This window comes from Littorina saxatilis, linkage group LG8 (assembly GCF_037325665.1).
Source record: "Littorina saxatilis isolate snail1 linkage group LG8, US_GU_Lsax_2.0, whole genome shotgun sequence".
NCBI classification, from domain to species: domain Eukaryota; kingdom Metazoa; phylum Mollusca; class Gastropoda; order Littorinimorpha; family Littorinidae; genus Littorina; species Littorina saxatilis.
In genome coordinates, this window is record NC_090252.1 from 50474368 (window position 1) to 50489983 (window position 15616).

General features: G+C 40.0%; 1 protein-coding gene across 2 annotated transcripts in view; it reads left to right on the forward strand.

The window, feature by feature from the left end:
* Nucleotides 1-8636, forward strand: part of LOC138973788 (uncharacterized) — a 45172-nt gene extending 36536 nt beyond the window's left edge. For both annotated transcript variants that reach the window (XM_070346495.1, XM_070346494.1), the window contains exons 8-10: nt 4247-4399; nt 6929-7120; nt 7611-8636. In XM_070346495.1, the coding sequence (XP_070202596.1) occupies nt 4247-4399; nt 6929-7120; nt 7611-7804 (539 nt within the window). In that variant the 3' untranslated portion in view covers nt 7805-8636. The remainder of the gene's footprint in view (nt 1-4246; nt 4400-6928; nt 7121-7610) is intronic.
* The last annotated feature ends 6980 nt before the right edge of the window (nt 8637-15616 follow it).

Sequence of the window (15616 nt, forward strand, 5' to 3'; positions counted from 1 at the left end):
AAAATCTTTTGCGTGATTCCCCTCCATTTTCTTTCAAACCTTGTTCGTTCCGTGTTGCGTCTGCTTTTTGTTGTCTTTTGTGTTCTTGTTTTTCCTGGTGAAGCTTTCATAAGCGAAAATTCGTATTGTCTTGTGTCGTTCTTGTATCGGTGAGTACAGTAATCCTTTGTTTTTTAACTTTTTACATTTAGTCAAGTTTTAACTAAATGTTTTAACATAGAGGGGGAAATCGAGACGAGGGTCGTGGTGTATGTGTGTCTGTCTGTCTGTGTGTGTGCGTAGAGCGATTCAGACTAAACTACTGGACCGATCTTTATGAAATTTGACATGAGAGTTCCTGGGTAGGATATCCTCAGACGTTTTTTTTTCTTCATTTTTTTGATAAATGTCTTTGATGACGTCATATCCGGCTTTTCATGAAAGTTGAGGCGGCACTGTCACGCTCTCATTTTTCAACCAAAGTGGTTGAAATTTTGGTCAAGTAATTTCCGACGAAGCCCGGACTTCGGTATTGCATTTCAGCTTGGTGGCTTAAACATGAATTAATGACTTTGGTCATTAAAAATCTGAAAATTGTAAAAAAAAAAACATTTTTTATAAAACGATCCAAATTTACGTTCATCGTATTCTCCATCATTTTCTGATTCCAAAAACATATAAATATGTTATATTTGGATTAAAAACAAGCTCTCAAAATTAAAAATATAAAAATTATGATCAAAATTAAATTTTCGAAATCAATTTAAAAACACTTTCATCTTATTCCTTGTCGGTTCCTGATTCCAAAAACATATAGATATGATATGTTTGGATTGAAAACACGCTCAGAAAGTTAAAACGAAGAGAGGTACAGAAAAGCGTGCTATCCTTCTCAGCGCAACTACTACCCCGCTCTTCTTGTCAATTTCACTGCCTTTGCCATGAGCGGTGGACTGACGATGCTACGAGTATACGGTCTTGCTGCGTTGCATTGCGTTCAGTTTCATTCTGTGAGTTCGACAGCTACTTGACTAAATGTTGTATTTTCGCCTTACGCGACTTGTTTCAACCTACCACAGTCACTTCGTTGTTTATAATTATAAAACATAACAAGTCGCGTAAGGCGAAAATACAACATTTAGTCAAGCTCAGTCGAACTCACAAAATGAAACTGAACGCATTGCATTTTTTCCGCAAGACCGTACACTCGTAGCATCGTCTGTCCACCGCTCGTGGCAAAAGCAGTGAAATTAACAATCCAGAAAAGCGCGGTAGCGGTTGCGTTGAGGAGGATAGCACGCTTTTCTATATCTCTATTCTGTTTAACTTTCTAAACGTGTTTTTAATCCAAACATATTATATCTATATGTTTTTGGAATCAGGAACGGACAAGGAATAAGATGAAATTGTTTTTAAATCGATTTCGGACATTTAATTTTAATCATATTTTTATATTTTTAATTTTCAGAGCTTGTTTTTAATCCGAATATAACATATTTATATGTTTTTGGAATCAGAAAATGATGAAGAATAAGATAAGCGTAGTTTTGGATCGTTTTATAAAAAAATAATGTTCATTACGTATGTCAGATTTTTAATGACCAAAGTCATTAATTATGTTTTTAGCCACCAAGCTGAAATGCAATACCGAAGTCCGGCCTTCGTCGAAAATTCCTTTACAAAAATGACAATCAATTTGATTAAAAAATGAGGGTGTGACAGTGCCGCCGCAACTTTTACAAAAAGCCGGATATGACGTCATCAAAGACATTTATCGAAAAAATGAAAAAAACGTCTGGGGATATTATACCCAGGAACTCTCATGTCAAAGTTCATAAAGATCGGGTTAGTAGTTTACTCTGAATCGCTCTACACACACACACGCACAGATAGACAGACAGACACACAGACACACACACACACACACACACACACACACACACACACACACACACACACACACACACACACCACGACCCTCGTCTCGATTCCCCCTCTATGTTAAAACATTTAGTCAAAACTTGACTAAATGTAAAAAGACAAATATTACAAGGTACCCGCAGGTACGTTCACGTCTTAGTCACACTCTGACAGGTGCATGGCCGACACGAACCACGTGCATCCGCACACGGACTGAACTGTACATTGTCAATACAATTGTCACCAACTATTCTTTACCAAAAAATATTATTCTATAACTTTTATTCCCCTAAATGTTCACAATGTCAGTGATTTATTATATCCTTAACCCCCCCCCCCAAAAAAAAAAAACACAAAAAACAACAAAAAAAAGTACACTGCAAAACTTCTCGAACAAATGTCGTCTGCTTAAAAATTCAGTGTCGTCTGCACCGGTCGTGACGAACACGTAAAACTGAATGAATGTCGACACAAATTGTTATTTGAAACGCAATGTAACACTACATAATCAAACAAACAAACATTATTTGCGTCAATACAATTAATTAAAAAAATGTCACAAAACCAACTTGAAAATATCAGACAGACAGAGTCACACGTGTTACCTCCCGGGACGTCAGCGTATTAGAAGAGAACGCTACGAGGCACCTCTCGTGCAGCCACGCGTAAGTCCCGATATTATTCCATAAAAAGGTTCTAAAGACAACTCCTGCATACACAATGTCAACTAAATTTACAGAGTTATTCCTCTTTGACCGTAGTCGAATATCGGACACTAACTCACAGTGGTAATATGCATCAGACTGAAATCTAGCATGCAAAACTGTAAAATTGTTCACACAGATTATCAATCGTTCTTTATAATAAATATCACCTTGCATCATGGTTGTTTCTGTGGAGTTGACGTGTTGCTAAACTAGTATTTTAACTGACACCAATGTATATTACGCTTCGAAATTAATTCAATCAAGTACAGGAGAAGTCAAGCTACTGACAACTGTGGAACTAAAGTGGTATCCTAGAATTGTAAATTGCACGGAAATGTTTGACCGAGAACCAATGTATCTTGAATGAAGCATGATACAAAACAATAATGTTGTTGCATCATAAAGAAACGTCGCGATTATTAGACAACAGTTAATCTTCGCCGGTCGTCGTGGGTCCGTGTGGACCCAGAAGGGTGTTTTATTGCAAATATCTCTTAAAACAGTTGGCATCTTTTAATGAGCTTTTCAGAATGCCTCAGGCACCTAAAAAGCTCTTATATCCTAAACGATCATTACATTTCAGCGATAAGTAATTAAAAAAACAAAGGTCAAATTTAGACTACACACGGAAGACATCGTGGGGCCGTGCGGACCCATGTTTCTCAAACTGAAGGAATTTACATAAAAACTAGGGAGAGAAGTCACAACCCTTCAGGTATTAGCTCTAAACATATTTTTCTACGATCTGTTTAATTTTGGAGTTAATCAAGAAGTCGCGTGGAGCGAAATCAATACATAAGAATGTGGGTCCACACGGCCCCACGACGTCTACAGAAGGGTATTCACGTTTTTCCTTTTTTGAGAAGCTTTAATCCTCACGGTAATAATTAAATTAATAATGTCACTTTATTACTTCTCGCGGAAATTCAACCACGGCGTCTACGAAATAATAAATGAAATATATTAATAGATATACGGGTTGTGTCCTTTGAATAACTGTGTCAGCATGTAGGCCCTACTCGGATTTATTATATTGATGATTATATTTTTAGATATGATTTTAGGGAATTCATTTATCTTTATCCATGCAACCTGTGATTACTCCTGACAAATTGGTGCTAAAAGAACAACCAGTCCGTTTTGAACTGTCTGGTTGGTATACACACGTAAATAGGCCCAGTGAAATTGAACACTTTATCTGTACATATTTATTATGATATATGCGTGTGGAAGGAGTGTGAAGTTTTATGCATACACCATAACAAAATCCTGTGCTTTGCATTTGGTAAATAAACTGTTTGACTTTGACTTTGACTTTGACTAAACTGTTTGACTTGACTACGAAAGGGAATGCACGTTTTTGCTCCTTAGGAAAGCATGGGTCTACGGAAGGGTATGCATACTTTTCCTTCTTTGAGAAACAAAGGTCCGCACGGCCCCCCGATGTCTTCCGTGTGTAGTCGATAACCCGGTCGGGCGAAGGTTAAACCAAGGTGAAAGTGTGACGAGAGGTTGTACACAATATGTTGTTATTATTCATGTTAACTTTTTTTTTTTTGTTGTATCTTTATGTTTTTGGTTCCTGTTTTTCTTGTTTTTTCTCCTTCCATTTTGATAACTCTGAGCTGACGTGTTTTCAGGAGACGAGAAGACTGGCAGAAAGTTTGGAGATTACTGCTTGGGCAGCTGGACACGTTTCCAGACCACATCCGGGTTACTGACCGTCACGTTTAGGTCTAACGATCAGTTCAGTGACCGTTCTTACAATGGCTTTCGAGCAGTGTTCAAGACAAGTAATGGTCTAATATCAACGTTGATTCTAGCACTCACATTTTTTTTCTCATAAACTTACACAAACAAATTGACCCTCAAAAACACACATAGACAAACACAAAGGCACATATTGACAGACATACAGACACTTAGACAGACAATTAACACACGCACGCACGCCCCCAAAAGCCCTCCCCCACCCCCATCCCCGTCCCAAACACACACACACACACACACACACACACAAACACACACACACACACGCATAGAAACACACACAAACACACACACACACATGTAAACACACTCACACATACACACACACACACACATACGCACACACACATACACACACACACACACACACACACACACGCACACACGCACTTACGTTACATAAACAAATGTCAGGGCAATTAATCCACACACTAGCAATATGAGCTGACGTAGAGAATATCGGCCTTCATTTCAATGTCATGATTCAAAGATCAATGCTATTTTGACAATATTCCCATATCAATAACGCCTGTAAGTTCCAGGTAACAACAACAACATACTTGTTTTCGGCGATCAGAGAACAAACAACAACATCCAATTGTCAAATTGTAATGCTCTTTTGCTTTTGTAGTGTGTGATAGGCCTACATGTTTTGTCTAAAGTTGTATTTGCTTCAAGTCAAGTGCGGAACACTATAATGTTAATTTGGGCACTGGGGTTATTCTAGGATGTCTACACAATCTTAAACCTGTAGAGTTCTTCACCAAACAAAAACGAGTGGAATCCGGACTTCAAATGTGAACAACAACAATTATATATAGAGATTATGACATCTAATATAAAGTTGGCCAACACATTATTGCAACAAATTTTAAACCCAAATTAAAGCAATAATTCCTGTGTCATTTAATTAAAACTGTATATGCCAGTTAAGACCGTTTACTTAACCTTCAGGATCAGCTTTTGGATTACATAATTTCTTGTACAGGGATCACGTGACCGCCGCTCAAGTAAGGGTATCCTCAAAATCGACCAGACAAAAACGGAAGAGCCGAATGAAAAATTGACAAAAAATCACAATAGGCAAATCTTTGCACCTTTGACATACGAGAAGAAATTCAAACCAATTATCTACCCTGAACAGATTGTTTTGTTTTGCTACCGTGCGTATTTCGCGTGCTATGCTATTCCTACTGATGCAGGTGTCGATCGCAAGAGCGGTCAAAAACGGAACGTGTTACGTCAATTGTTATGGGTATCATGTCAAAAAGCGCTACATTTTAGCAATGACATGATGGATTTCTTTAAAACTTTCGGAATATTTTACCAACATACTAGAGATACTTCGTGCGAAAGTTTGGATCGTTACGGTTATTTATCCAGATGTGTCGCAATGTTTCAGAAAATGTTGTTAAACTTGTCATAGGATTGTTCACTTGTCTTCAACAAATTCATGACTTTTTATATCTACAGATAAATGATTAATACAGATTCTGTCTAAGTTTCATTTGCGTGTAGCTGCTGGCGTTAATTTGCTAGTCATGCAAACACATGAGACAAAAATGGAACGTTCACGCTGTTTTGCGCTTTTAGCTGTAATCGCTGGGTGCCTCTTAAAACATGCTACGGTCACGCTTGGCTGGGCATCGCTGTGGCACCAGAATCATCGCTTAAATATGTAGCGTGTTTACAGGCCCAGCAAATTTGCGTCAGTGCTTACACGCACATAAAACTTTAGCAGTGTGTGTATCAATCAGTTTTCTAAAGACATGCAAAGTCATGAATGTTTTGGACCCAAGGGAACAATCCTATGACGAGATTAAAAACTTCTTTCGAAAAATTGCATAAAATTTTAACAAACACCTGTAACAATCCATAATTTCGCTCGAAGTATCTCTAGTATGTTAGTAAAATATTCCGAAAGTTTCAAAGCAATCCACCAAATCATTGCTAAAGTGCAGACTTTTTTGGCATGATACCCCCCGTTTTTGACCGCTCTTGCGATCGACACTTGCATCAGTAGGAATAGCATAGCACGCGAAATACGCAAGGTAGCAAAACAAAACAATCTATTGAGGGTAGATAATTGGTTTGACTTTCTTCTCGTATGTCAAAGTTGCAAAGTTTTGCCTATTGTGATTTCTTGTCAATTTTGCATTCGGCTCTTCCGTTTTTGTCTGGTCGATTTTGAGGGGACCCTTACTTGCGCGGCGGTCACGTGATCCCTGTACAAGAAATATTTAATCCAAAAGGTGATCCTGAAGGTTAAGTGAACGGTCTTAACTGGCATATACAGTTTTAATGAAATGACACGGGGATTAATGCTTTAATTTGGGTTTGACATTTGTTGCAATAATTGTTTGGCCAAGTTTAGATGGTATGAGAACATTAGTATGTGCTGGGACGGGAGATTTTGGTTCAAACCGTTTACAAAATGCCTTTGTGTTAGACACCCCCCCCCCAAGTTAGTGACGCGTTTGGTCATATACGATACATCAATTGCAATCAAAGAGTGTATTACAATACTTTATTATAATCTCTATCCTGAACAGTCCCAAATTGTGGTGGAAACATACACGTCAGCGGATCTATTCAAACCATACAGTCACCCGGATACCCTGTGAGGTATCTGGATAATATGGAGTGTGTCTGGACCATTACTGCAAGCCGTGGGTTCTACATCCTGTTCAACTTCACCGACTGTGAACTTGACACGAACAGAGACTATGTTCAGCTTGTTGATGGTAAATGTATAGCTAAGAGATTTTCGGTGGATATTTCTGGATAGTACTTTGCACTCTAATTCAAAGGCATACGCTTTATTGTCGAAGCTACCATTTTGGAACGTTTGCTGTTGCAAATTTGAACTTGAGAAATGTGAGGAAAATATCTGTACTGTTATTCATATGCGGTGTGTGTATAATCTTAGTGCGTGTGTGTGCGTGTGTGTGTGTGTGTGTGTGTGTGTGTGTTTGTTTGTTTGTTTGTTTTATTTGTTTGTGTGTGTATGTTTGTGCTAATGTAGGTGTACGTGTGTGTGTGTGTGTTTGTTTGTGTGTGTGTGTGTGTGTGTGTGTGTGTGTATGTATGTGTGTGTGTGTCTGTGTGTGTGTGTGTGTGTTTGTGTGTGTGTGTGTGTGTGTGTGTGTGTGTGTGTGTGTGTGTGTGTGTGTGTGTGTGTGTGTGATAGTGATGTGATAGTGATGTGAATTGTCATGTGTGTTTTTTTCTCAGGCAAACAAGGGACATGGTTACTGTTGGGAACATTCACTGGCAGCAAAGAACACCGCAGCAAAGCCAAATTCAAGCCCCTGACGTCGAACTCCAACAAAGCTACAATCATTTTCAGGACCAACCATTTCTTAACACTCAAAGGCTTCAACCTTGAAATTCAGGCCACAAGTAATACTGTCATTCAGTGGTCATAAACCCCGAAAGCACCATAGACAATGTTATATAACAGATGTTGTCGAATAGTAAATATCGAAAATATCAACGTGAATGTTGCCCTCAAGAATCTCCCGAAGTCGAACATTTTAAATCTGGAATTGTGCTGCCATTGTCTGGGTGAGTAGAGATGACTTTGGTTTAACCGTGTTTGTCTCAGCAACGATATTGTCTTAAGGTCATAGTTAAGTGGAAATCGGGTCATACAATGAAGTTATCATATTCTTAACTTTTTTGCAAGCAAGAGTTTCCAAACATATGTGACCCTCCACCACGACATGAGTCGCATGTCACCTCGCTCGGCTCTGCGCTAGGCTAATATAAGTTCGGGGGGTGTCTGGTAACTGTGAGGGTCACCTTAGTCACAGGCTTATAACTCAAACAGTTTTCGCTCTTTTCTAAAACGGTTTTCACCACTGGATAGAGCATAAACAAACTCTTTAGGAAAATGTAAAAATATGAAATTCATGAAAAGGTGACCATGTGCAGGCTGAACCATGTTGTAATTTGTAACATGCAAACAAGCCAACCTATAAATGCATGTATTAAATCAACGACAGTCCAACCAAAGAGACCGACCTAAGAACCAAGCAAGCAAACACACACACAGCAACGGTCTGACAAGCAAATTTAGTTCATTTAACAACCCGTTAAGAATGAAAACTGTTGACAAACTTGCTGATCCAGATTAACTTACAAAAGACAAGCTGATGAACCTTGAGGAATTGGAATGAACAATGGATTCATGACCTGCTGAAGAAAAGCCAGTGTAAAAAAGAGTATGGTAATAAACACTAAACAATGTAAACAATTGACGTCTCGTTCTTTCTTTCTTTGTCTACTTGTTCGTTTGTTTGCTTAGTTTGCAATTCGTTTCAAAGAGCCACGTTATATGAGTGTGTGTGTGTGTGTGTGTGTGTGTGTGTGTGTGTGTGTGTGTGTGTGTGTGTGTGTGCGTGCGTGCGTGTGTATGTGTTTGTGTGTGTGTGTGTGTGTGTGTGTGTGTGTGAGTGTGGTTCGGGTGTGTTTGTGTCTGTTTCTATAAGAGATCGTATATATATATACTACCACATATATCTCAAAGCGTTAACGTGGACTCTAAGAGCAGTATTTCGTTTTGAGCTACAGGTACCATTATTCAAGAACCTAACTGTGCCTTTATAAGGGATGAGCACCGCACGTCGTTATCGAAATAACATTCTTACTGCATGATTGGTGGCCTTGCGCGTGAAGATCCTCATCCAGTACCTCACTGTAAATGGCGCTGGCATAATTATCAACCTTAGTTTTCTCGTCTCCGCTGATGTCTGGTTTAAACAGTATTTTATTCGTAAACAGACACATGATAATATAACAACATCATTAAGAAGGAGCACAAGTTTAAAACTTATGATAAGTGCTCACATAAACATGCCTGAAATTTCATGGCGGAATATGATCAATGCGACACATTTTTGAAAAAAGAGAAGAAAAAAAAAAGAAAAAAAAAGAAAAAAAAGGGAAAAAAAAGGAGAAAAACAACAAGGAAAACTTAGTTTGAATTATCGAACACAATCTGTGTCAATACCGAAAACGAAAACAAATACAAAACGAGAACGAAAGACCCAACAAAATATCAAAAAGTAGGTGGACCCCAAGTCCAAACACACTACATGGGGTGTGCACGTTAAAGATCCCACGATTGACAAAAGGGTCTTTCCTGGCAAAATTGCTTAACACAGTTAATAATTGTCTACCTATACCCGTGTGACTTGGAATAATAGGCCGTGAAAGGTAAATATGCGCCGAAATGGCTGCACTCTACCGGCCGTATAAAATTCCATCTCACACGGCATCATTGCAGAGCGCCTAGAACTGTACCCACGGAATATGCGCAATATAAGCCTCATATCGGACGGACTGGGTTTTTAACGATTGCTAGTTTGACTTTTGTTTTAGTTGAGAGCACGAGCACACACACTCAAACACACACGGCTTGTCATGTTGATCACAAGAGAGAAATAGAACAGCGAATAGAAGGAAACATAACAGATTACGTCCCCTTAATATGACGCGATGGACGACAGACGTCATGAAATCTATGACCCTACGTTGATAGTTTCGGCAAGTCGAGACCTAAAACTCAGCTATAACACTGAACGACTGTCGCGCAAGTTATCAAATGCGTGGTTACCCCTTGCACATCCGGTCTATAGGTACATGTGCACTGATCAAGTTTTGGAGAAAAAAAACCGGTTTGGCTGACTCGGATCCCAATTCTAGTTTAATGTTTGTGTTGGTGTGTAGAATTACTAAAAGAAACTAACATTTTACTGGAGAACTTCTGTTAGATTTAACCAGTCATTTCATGTACGTGAAATATCTCTCTGAGTTAATTTGTCCGATCGTGCTTGCGTTGATTAACCCGGTAGTATCAATGGCCGCTCCTTGAAACTGCGTGTTGAATGCCGTTTGGACTGATTTTACTCCATCAGGATGAAATACACGCTTGCTGAGCTCTTGGATACCTTCATATAACCATGAACTTACTGCAGTGTAAAGCAAAACAGTTGGACATGCTCTAAAAATGGATGGAACAGCCTGTGAGGGCCCCAAAGGGGGGGTATCATCACGATCACGGGAAGGGAAATTTTAGCTTTCACGATCACAGTTACCTTGATTTTTGTTTTCACGATCACGAACACAAGTGGCAAATCACGGTCACGGTAAAAGTTGCAGGTACAGAAAGCACGTGTCAAAGTAAACACAACCACACAGTTATTCGCTCCTCTGGATCTATTGTTTATTCAACACAAAGTGACAACTGTTGCACTTTTTTAATTATTTTTTTTGAATTCTCTTTCATTCACACATAGATTTGTAATCAGTAACAAGAATGTTGTTTCCATTGGGTTTTTTCTCGCTCTCTCTCTCTCTCTCATACAGACACTCACAGGAATATACACTCCAGGGGCGGAGCAGTTAAGCCAGAGGAGAGGGACAACCTGGGGTCCAGGGGTAGACCTTGCGGGGTACATGGGCAAGGCCACGTTGGGGGGTCTGGGGGGCTTAGCCCCCCAGAAGCTGAAGAGTTTTAGCTATTTTATGAACAATTTATGGCTTATCCTTGATTTTAAACATGATCAACTGGTGTCAGCAGCCACTCATTATTTCTTTTAAAGTTAGTATTAATCTTTTTTTGACAGCCGGGGGGGGGGGGGTTCCGGAACCCATGTAACCCCCCCCCCCTAATCCGCCCCTGCACTCATACACATTCAACTCCCACACCCTCACTCACACACATAAATATATATACTTGCACAATTTCACATTTCCAGAGCTAATTCTTTTAAACCCATTTTCTCAAAAACTATTGGGTGGATTGAAATTAAAGTACATGTATGTGTGATGGTAGAGTCTATAATCCTGACTAAATGTCAGTCTAGGAATCATGAAGGTGGGTGAAGGAATATACACTCATAGTGATACACATTCAACTCCCACACCCTCACTCACACACATGAATATAATTATACTTGCACAATTTCACATTTTTATAGCTAAATCTTTCTCAAAAACTATTGGGTGGATTGAAATTAAAGTACATGTATGTGTGATAGTAGAGTCTATAATAACAAAATCCCCAACGAACATGACTTCGATCGACTTTGACATGAGGATCAAGTGACCCAAACTGGCACGTCTCCCCGCCATAGTTCCTGAATTTAACCCATTGTTGATAAGTTTACAGGCGCTAAAATAAATCCAAGCTTAATGCAAAGAAGCGACAATTAGAATCTATGCCAAGCGTGTCCACGTTGCTGGGATGAAAAACACATTTCTAGTTTCGGTTTTGGCTACACGCAGACTCGAGCCAGTCGAGGTCACACTTAGCGAGTGACAGCCGGACGTGGCAATGTCGACAATGTCAATGATCTCAATCAAACTCAAAGATCTTGAACAAATTTCAAGATCTTTGCCTACATTCAGAACAGTCATAGAGCAACATAGACAGGGCCGGACTAGGGGGGTGGGGGGGTTACAGGGTTTGCACAACCCCCCCCCCCCCCTGGCTTAAGCATGTACCTCCCAAATGCTTTTTTTGTGGGGGAGGGAGGGGAGGGGGGGGTTGTATCTGGATCATCATGAAATCCGAGGAGAAATCGCACCTCTCACCCCCTTTCGAAAGACATTTTTCTTCAACGATTTTTGTAATGAAAAGTATGAGTCCTTACAATCTCAATTCTTCTTCATTGCCTATACAGCTTGCTGTCGAATTTACCTTTTTCGTTGAAGGAGAGGCTTCCTTTCCCTCCAGAAACATCAAAAAACGTTCAGCTTCAAGGGGGCTTCGCCCTCTTGCAACCCCCACCAAGGGGGCTTCGCCCCCTGGACCCCCATCAAGGGGCTTTGCCCCCTGGACCCCCATCTGTAACCCCCCCCCCCTAGTACTTACCTAGTCCGGCCCTGAATAGATCAACATACCTTGACATTTCGTCTTCGGAAAGACGGACCCGTAGCCTGACCTTTCCATCAAGGAAGGCATTCTCGCCGCCTGCTTTGGTCTGGCTTGAATCCACAAAATATAACAGAAGTTCGATGACAATACCGCTGCACGCCATTTTTGATCTTTGAATTCGAATTTGACTGAATGCACTCAAAACTTTAGCACGAAGCCCTTCCATTGGATGAAGTTTGCCCATCACGATCACGAAAACAAATGACGATCACGATCACGAGACTTGATTTTTTTGTCATCACGGATCACGGGCAAAGTCCCATCACGATCACAGAAATGGAAATTTCGGCAATCACGGTCACAGAAAGGTCAAAAAACGCCAATCACGATCACGATTTTAAACCCTTTGGGGCCCTCACCTGTGCTGGATGACGAAGCGAACTGGCCAGCGAAAAAGGTACACTGACGCAGTGCATCTTTGCTTGTTGAACACACATAGAGACACGAACACACACAGACACCGACCCGTACGCAAACACACACACACGCGCGCGTGCGCGCGAGTGAATTGCTTAGTCAAATAAAAAAGATCTGAAACAATTTATTTGATTTTGAGCGTACATCATTGTGTTTCATTTGTTAACTTTGCAGTTCTAAGGCAATCTCAGTATTCTGGCTGCAGATCTAAAATCTAATCAAGCTTCAAGGTAATCGGTCAGTGATAATAGGGTTCTTCCCCTTTGCCTTTGGGTAACACCGACAATGTCAATGCCCGTGCAAGATATTGATGTTGATGCTGACGTTGGATATTGGGCCTTTTAAAGAAAAAAGGAATGGAAGTGCTTGCTGCAGACTTCTTGAGTTCTGCACCGAGGCTGTTGCTATTGATGGGTGAATCATGACTGAATGTTTGCACCATGTTGTTTGTTTACATGGTACAATCATTGTCGCTGAATTTACCTAAGGTTGCAATGTAGACAATGTAGATTTAGAATCAGTGCTGTTGACATTTGTGTGAGTGCGTTTTAGCTGCAGGCGCTGCTCGCTACACAAGAAAAGCTAATTTACCTTGTAATTGTTATGGTTTTGTGTGTCGATCACCGTGCTTCAGTTCAAACTGAACTTTGTGTTTCGTAAGGTTAGATGAAACTGTGCTTGGAGAACTCGACCCGCTGTGCAGTTAAGAGTTGTTTCCACTCATTTTCAGTCTTGCATAGTGTTTCATTGATTCACCTTGTGTCAGTGCAACGCGCCATTTAATTATTATTATTTCTTTTTTAGATCAGTGTGCATTTTTAGATCAGTGGTGCAGTGTTCGTGGAAGGGAGGTTACTCTAGCTTTACCTCCAATCAGAACAGCGAGGTTCATTTGCTGTCACTATCACTATCAGTTGATTCTTCGCTTTTGTTCTTTTTTGACTCGACCTGCACCCAAAGTGTAAAGATAAACGCTTTGTTTATTGAATCGCATACCTCAGATACGTATCGTGGTTTTGTCTTCTGTGAATGTTGTGTGTTCTGTTGTTTAGCCATGTGAGCAATGCTCTTTAATCCACAGAAACATGTTCGATGCAGGGTCAAGGGTCGGCAGAATTATAGTTCCTCGGCCAAACCGGAGCCGGTACTATGATGTATTTTTTGGAGGCCATTATGTATTTATTGAAGCCGAAAAATACAACATATATACCCAGAGTGGTATGACAGAGACAAAGAAGCACCTCATGGGATATATATATATATTATGAACGAAAAAGGATTTACAAAAGCAAATATAGAAAACCGTATATGATACATAACATCTACGTACGCCAGAGAACTGAACCGAAATGAACTGAACTGATTACAAGGATTACGATTTAAAGTTATAGGCCGTTTCTTACAATATGTCCATGGGACGCACACACACTATATATATATATATATATATATATATATAAAACATCAGAAGTAGTGAAAGAAACAATTGAAAGTCAGCAGAGACTTTCTTCCGAGATTTGTTAAAATCTCTTAGCAGAGAAAGAGAGAGAAATAAGTATCCCTTCACAGACAGCCTATTGGGAGCATCAGACCCTCCTCAAGGGGGACCGAGATTTACAGAGCAAAGTCCCTTTGTGGGGGACGTATCGCAAGGTAATCTAGTCCTGAGGAGGACCATTGTATTTGTACCTAGACCAGACACGTGTTTCGACACTATTGTGTCTCACCAGTGGTCAGGTGGTACTGATGGCGAGAGTTGTCAACCCATGGTATCCAACTAAGAAGCAAACCATTCTCTGAATGGTAGCTTCTGTTGGCATGGGAGACTACCCTCATCTGACAACCCCAAGAGGATATCTGTGAAGGGAAACACTTTGATTTAAGGCCAAAGTGTAGAATTGATATTTATTAAGAAAGAATTTAGAAATTTAGACAAGTTTTAACCAAGAAATTAGGTTAAAACAAGGGAAATTTGAAAAAGCCTAAAGGGAGGTAACTCTGTACCAGCCTGCAGATCCAGAAATGGATACGCGAACAAATTAGATCTAATTTTGAAAAAGTTAAACAGGAAAAGCGGTCAACTTTTCACTGCTGTTCAACACAGGACTTGGTAAAGAAGAAGTTTTCTGCTTTATTCAATTGGATCGCTTTAAAGGCGATGCAACTTTCACGGTGACCACATTATAAAACATCAGAAATAGTGAAAGAAACAATTGAAAGTCAGCAGAGACTTTCTTCCGAGATTTGTTAAAATCTCTTAGCAGAGAAAGAGAGAGAAATAAGTATCCCTTCACAGACAGCCTATTGGGAGCATCAGACCCTCCTCAAGGGGGACCGAGATTTACAGAGCAAAGTCCCTTTGTGGGGGACGTATCGCAAGGTAATCTAGTCCTGAGGAGGACCATTGTATTTGTACCTAGACCAGACACGTGTTTCGACACTATTGTGTCTCATCAGTGGTCAGGTGGTACTGATGGCGAGAGTTGTCAACCCATGGTATCCAACTAAGAAGCAAACCATTCTCTGAATGGTAGCTTCTGTTGGCATGGGAGACTACCCTCATCTGACAACCCCAAGAGGATATCTGTGAAGGGAAACACTTTGATTTAAGGCCAAAGTGTAGAATTGATATTTATTAAGAAAGAATTTAGAAATTTAGACAAGTTTTAACCAAGAAATTAGGTTAAAACAAGGGAAATTTGAAAAAGCCTAAAGGGAGGTAACTCTGTACCAGCCTGCAGATCCAGAAATGGATACGCGAACAAATTAGATCTAATTTTGAAAAAGTTAAACAGGAAAAGCGGTCAACTTTTCACTGCTGTTCAACACAGGACTTGGTAAAGAAGAAGTTTTCTGCTTTATTCAATTGGATCGCTTT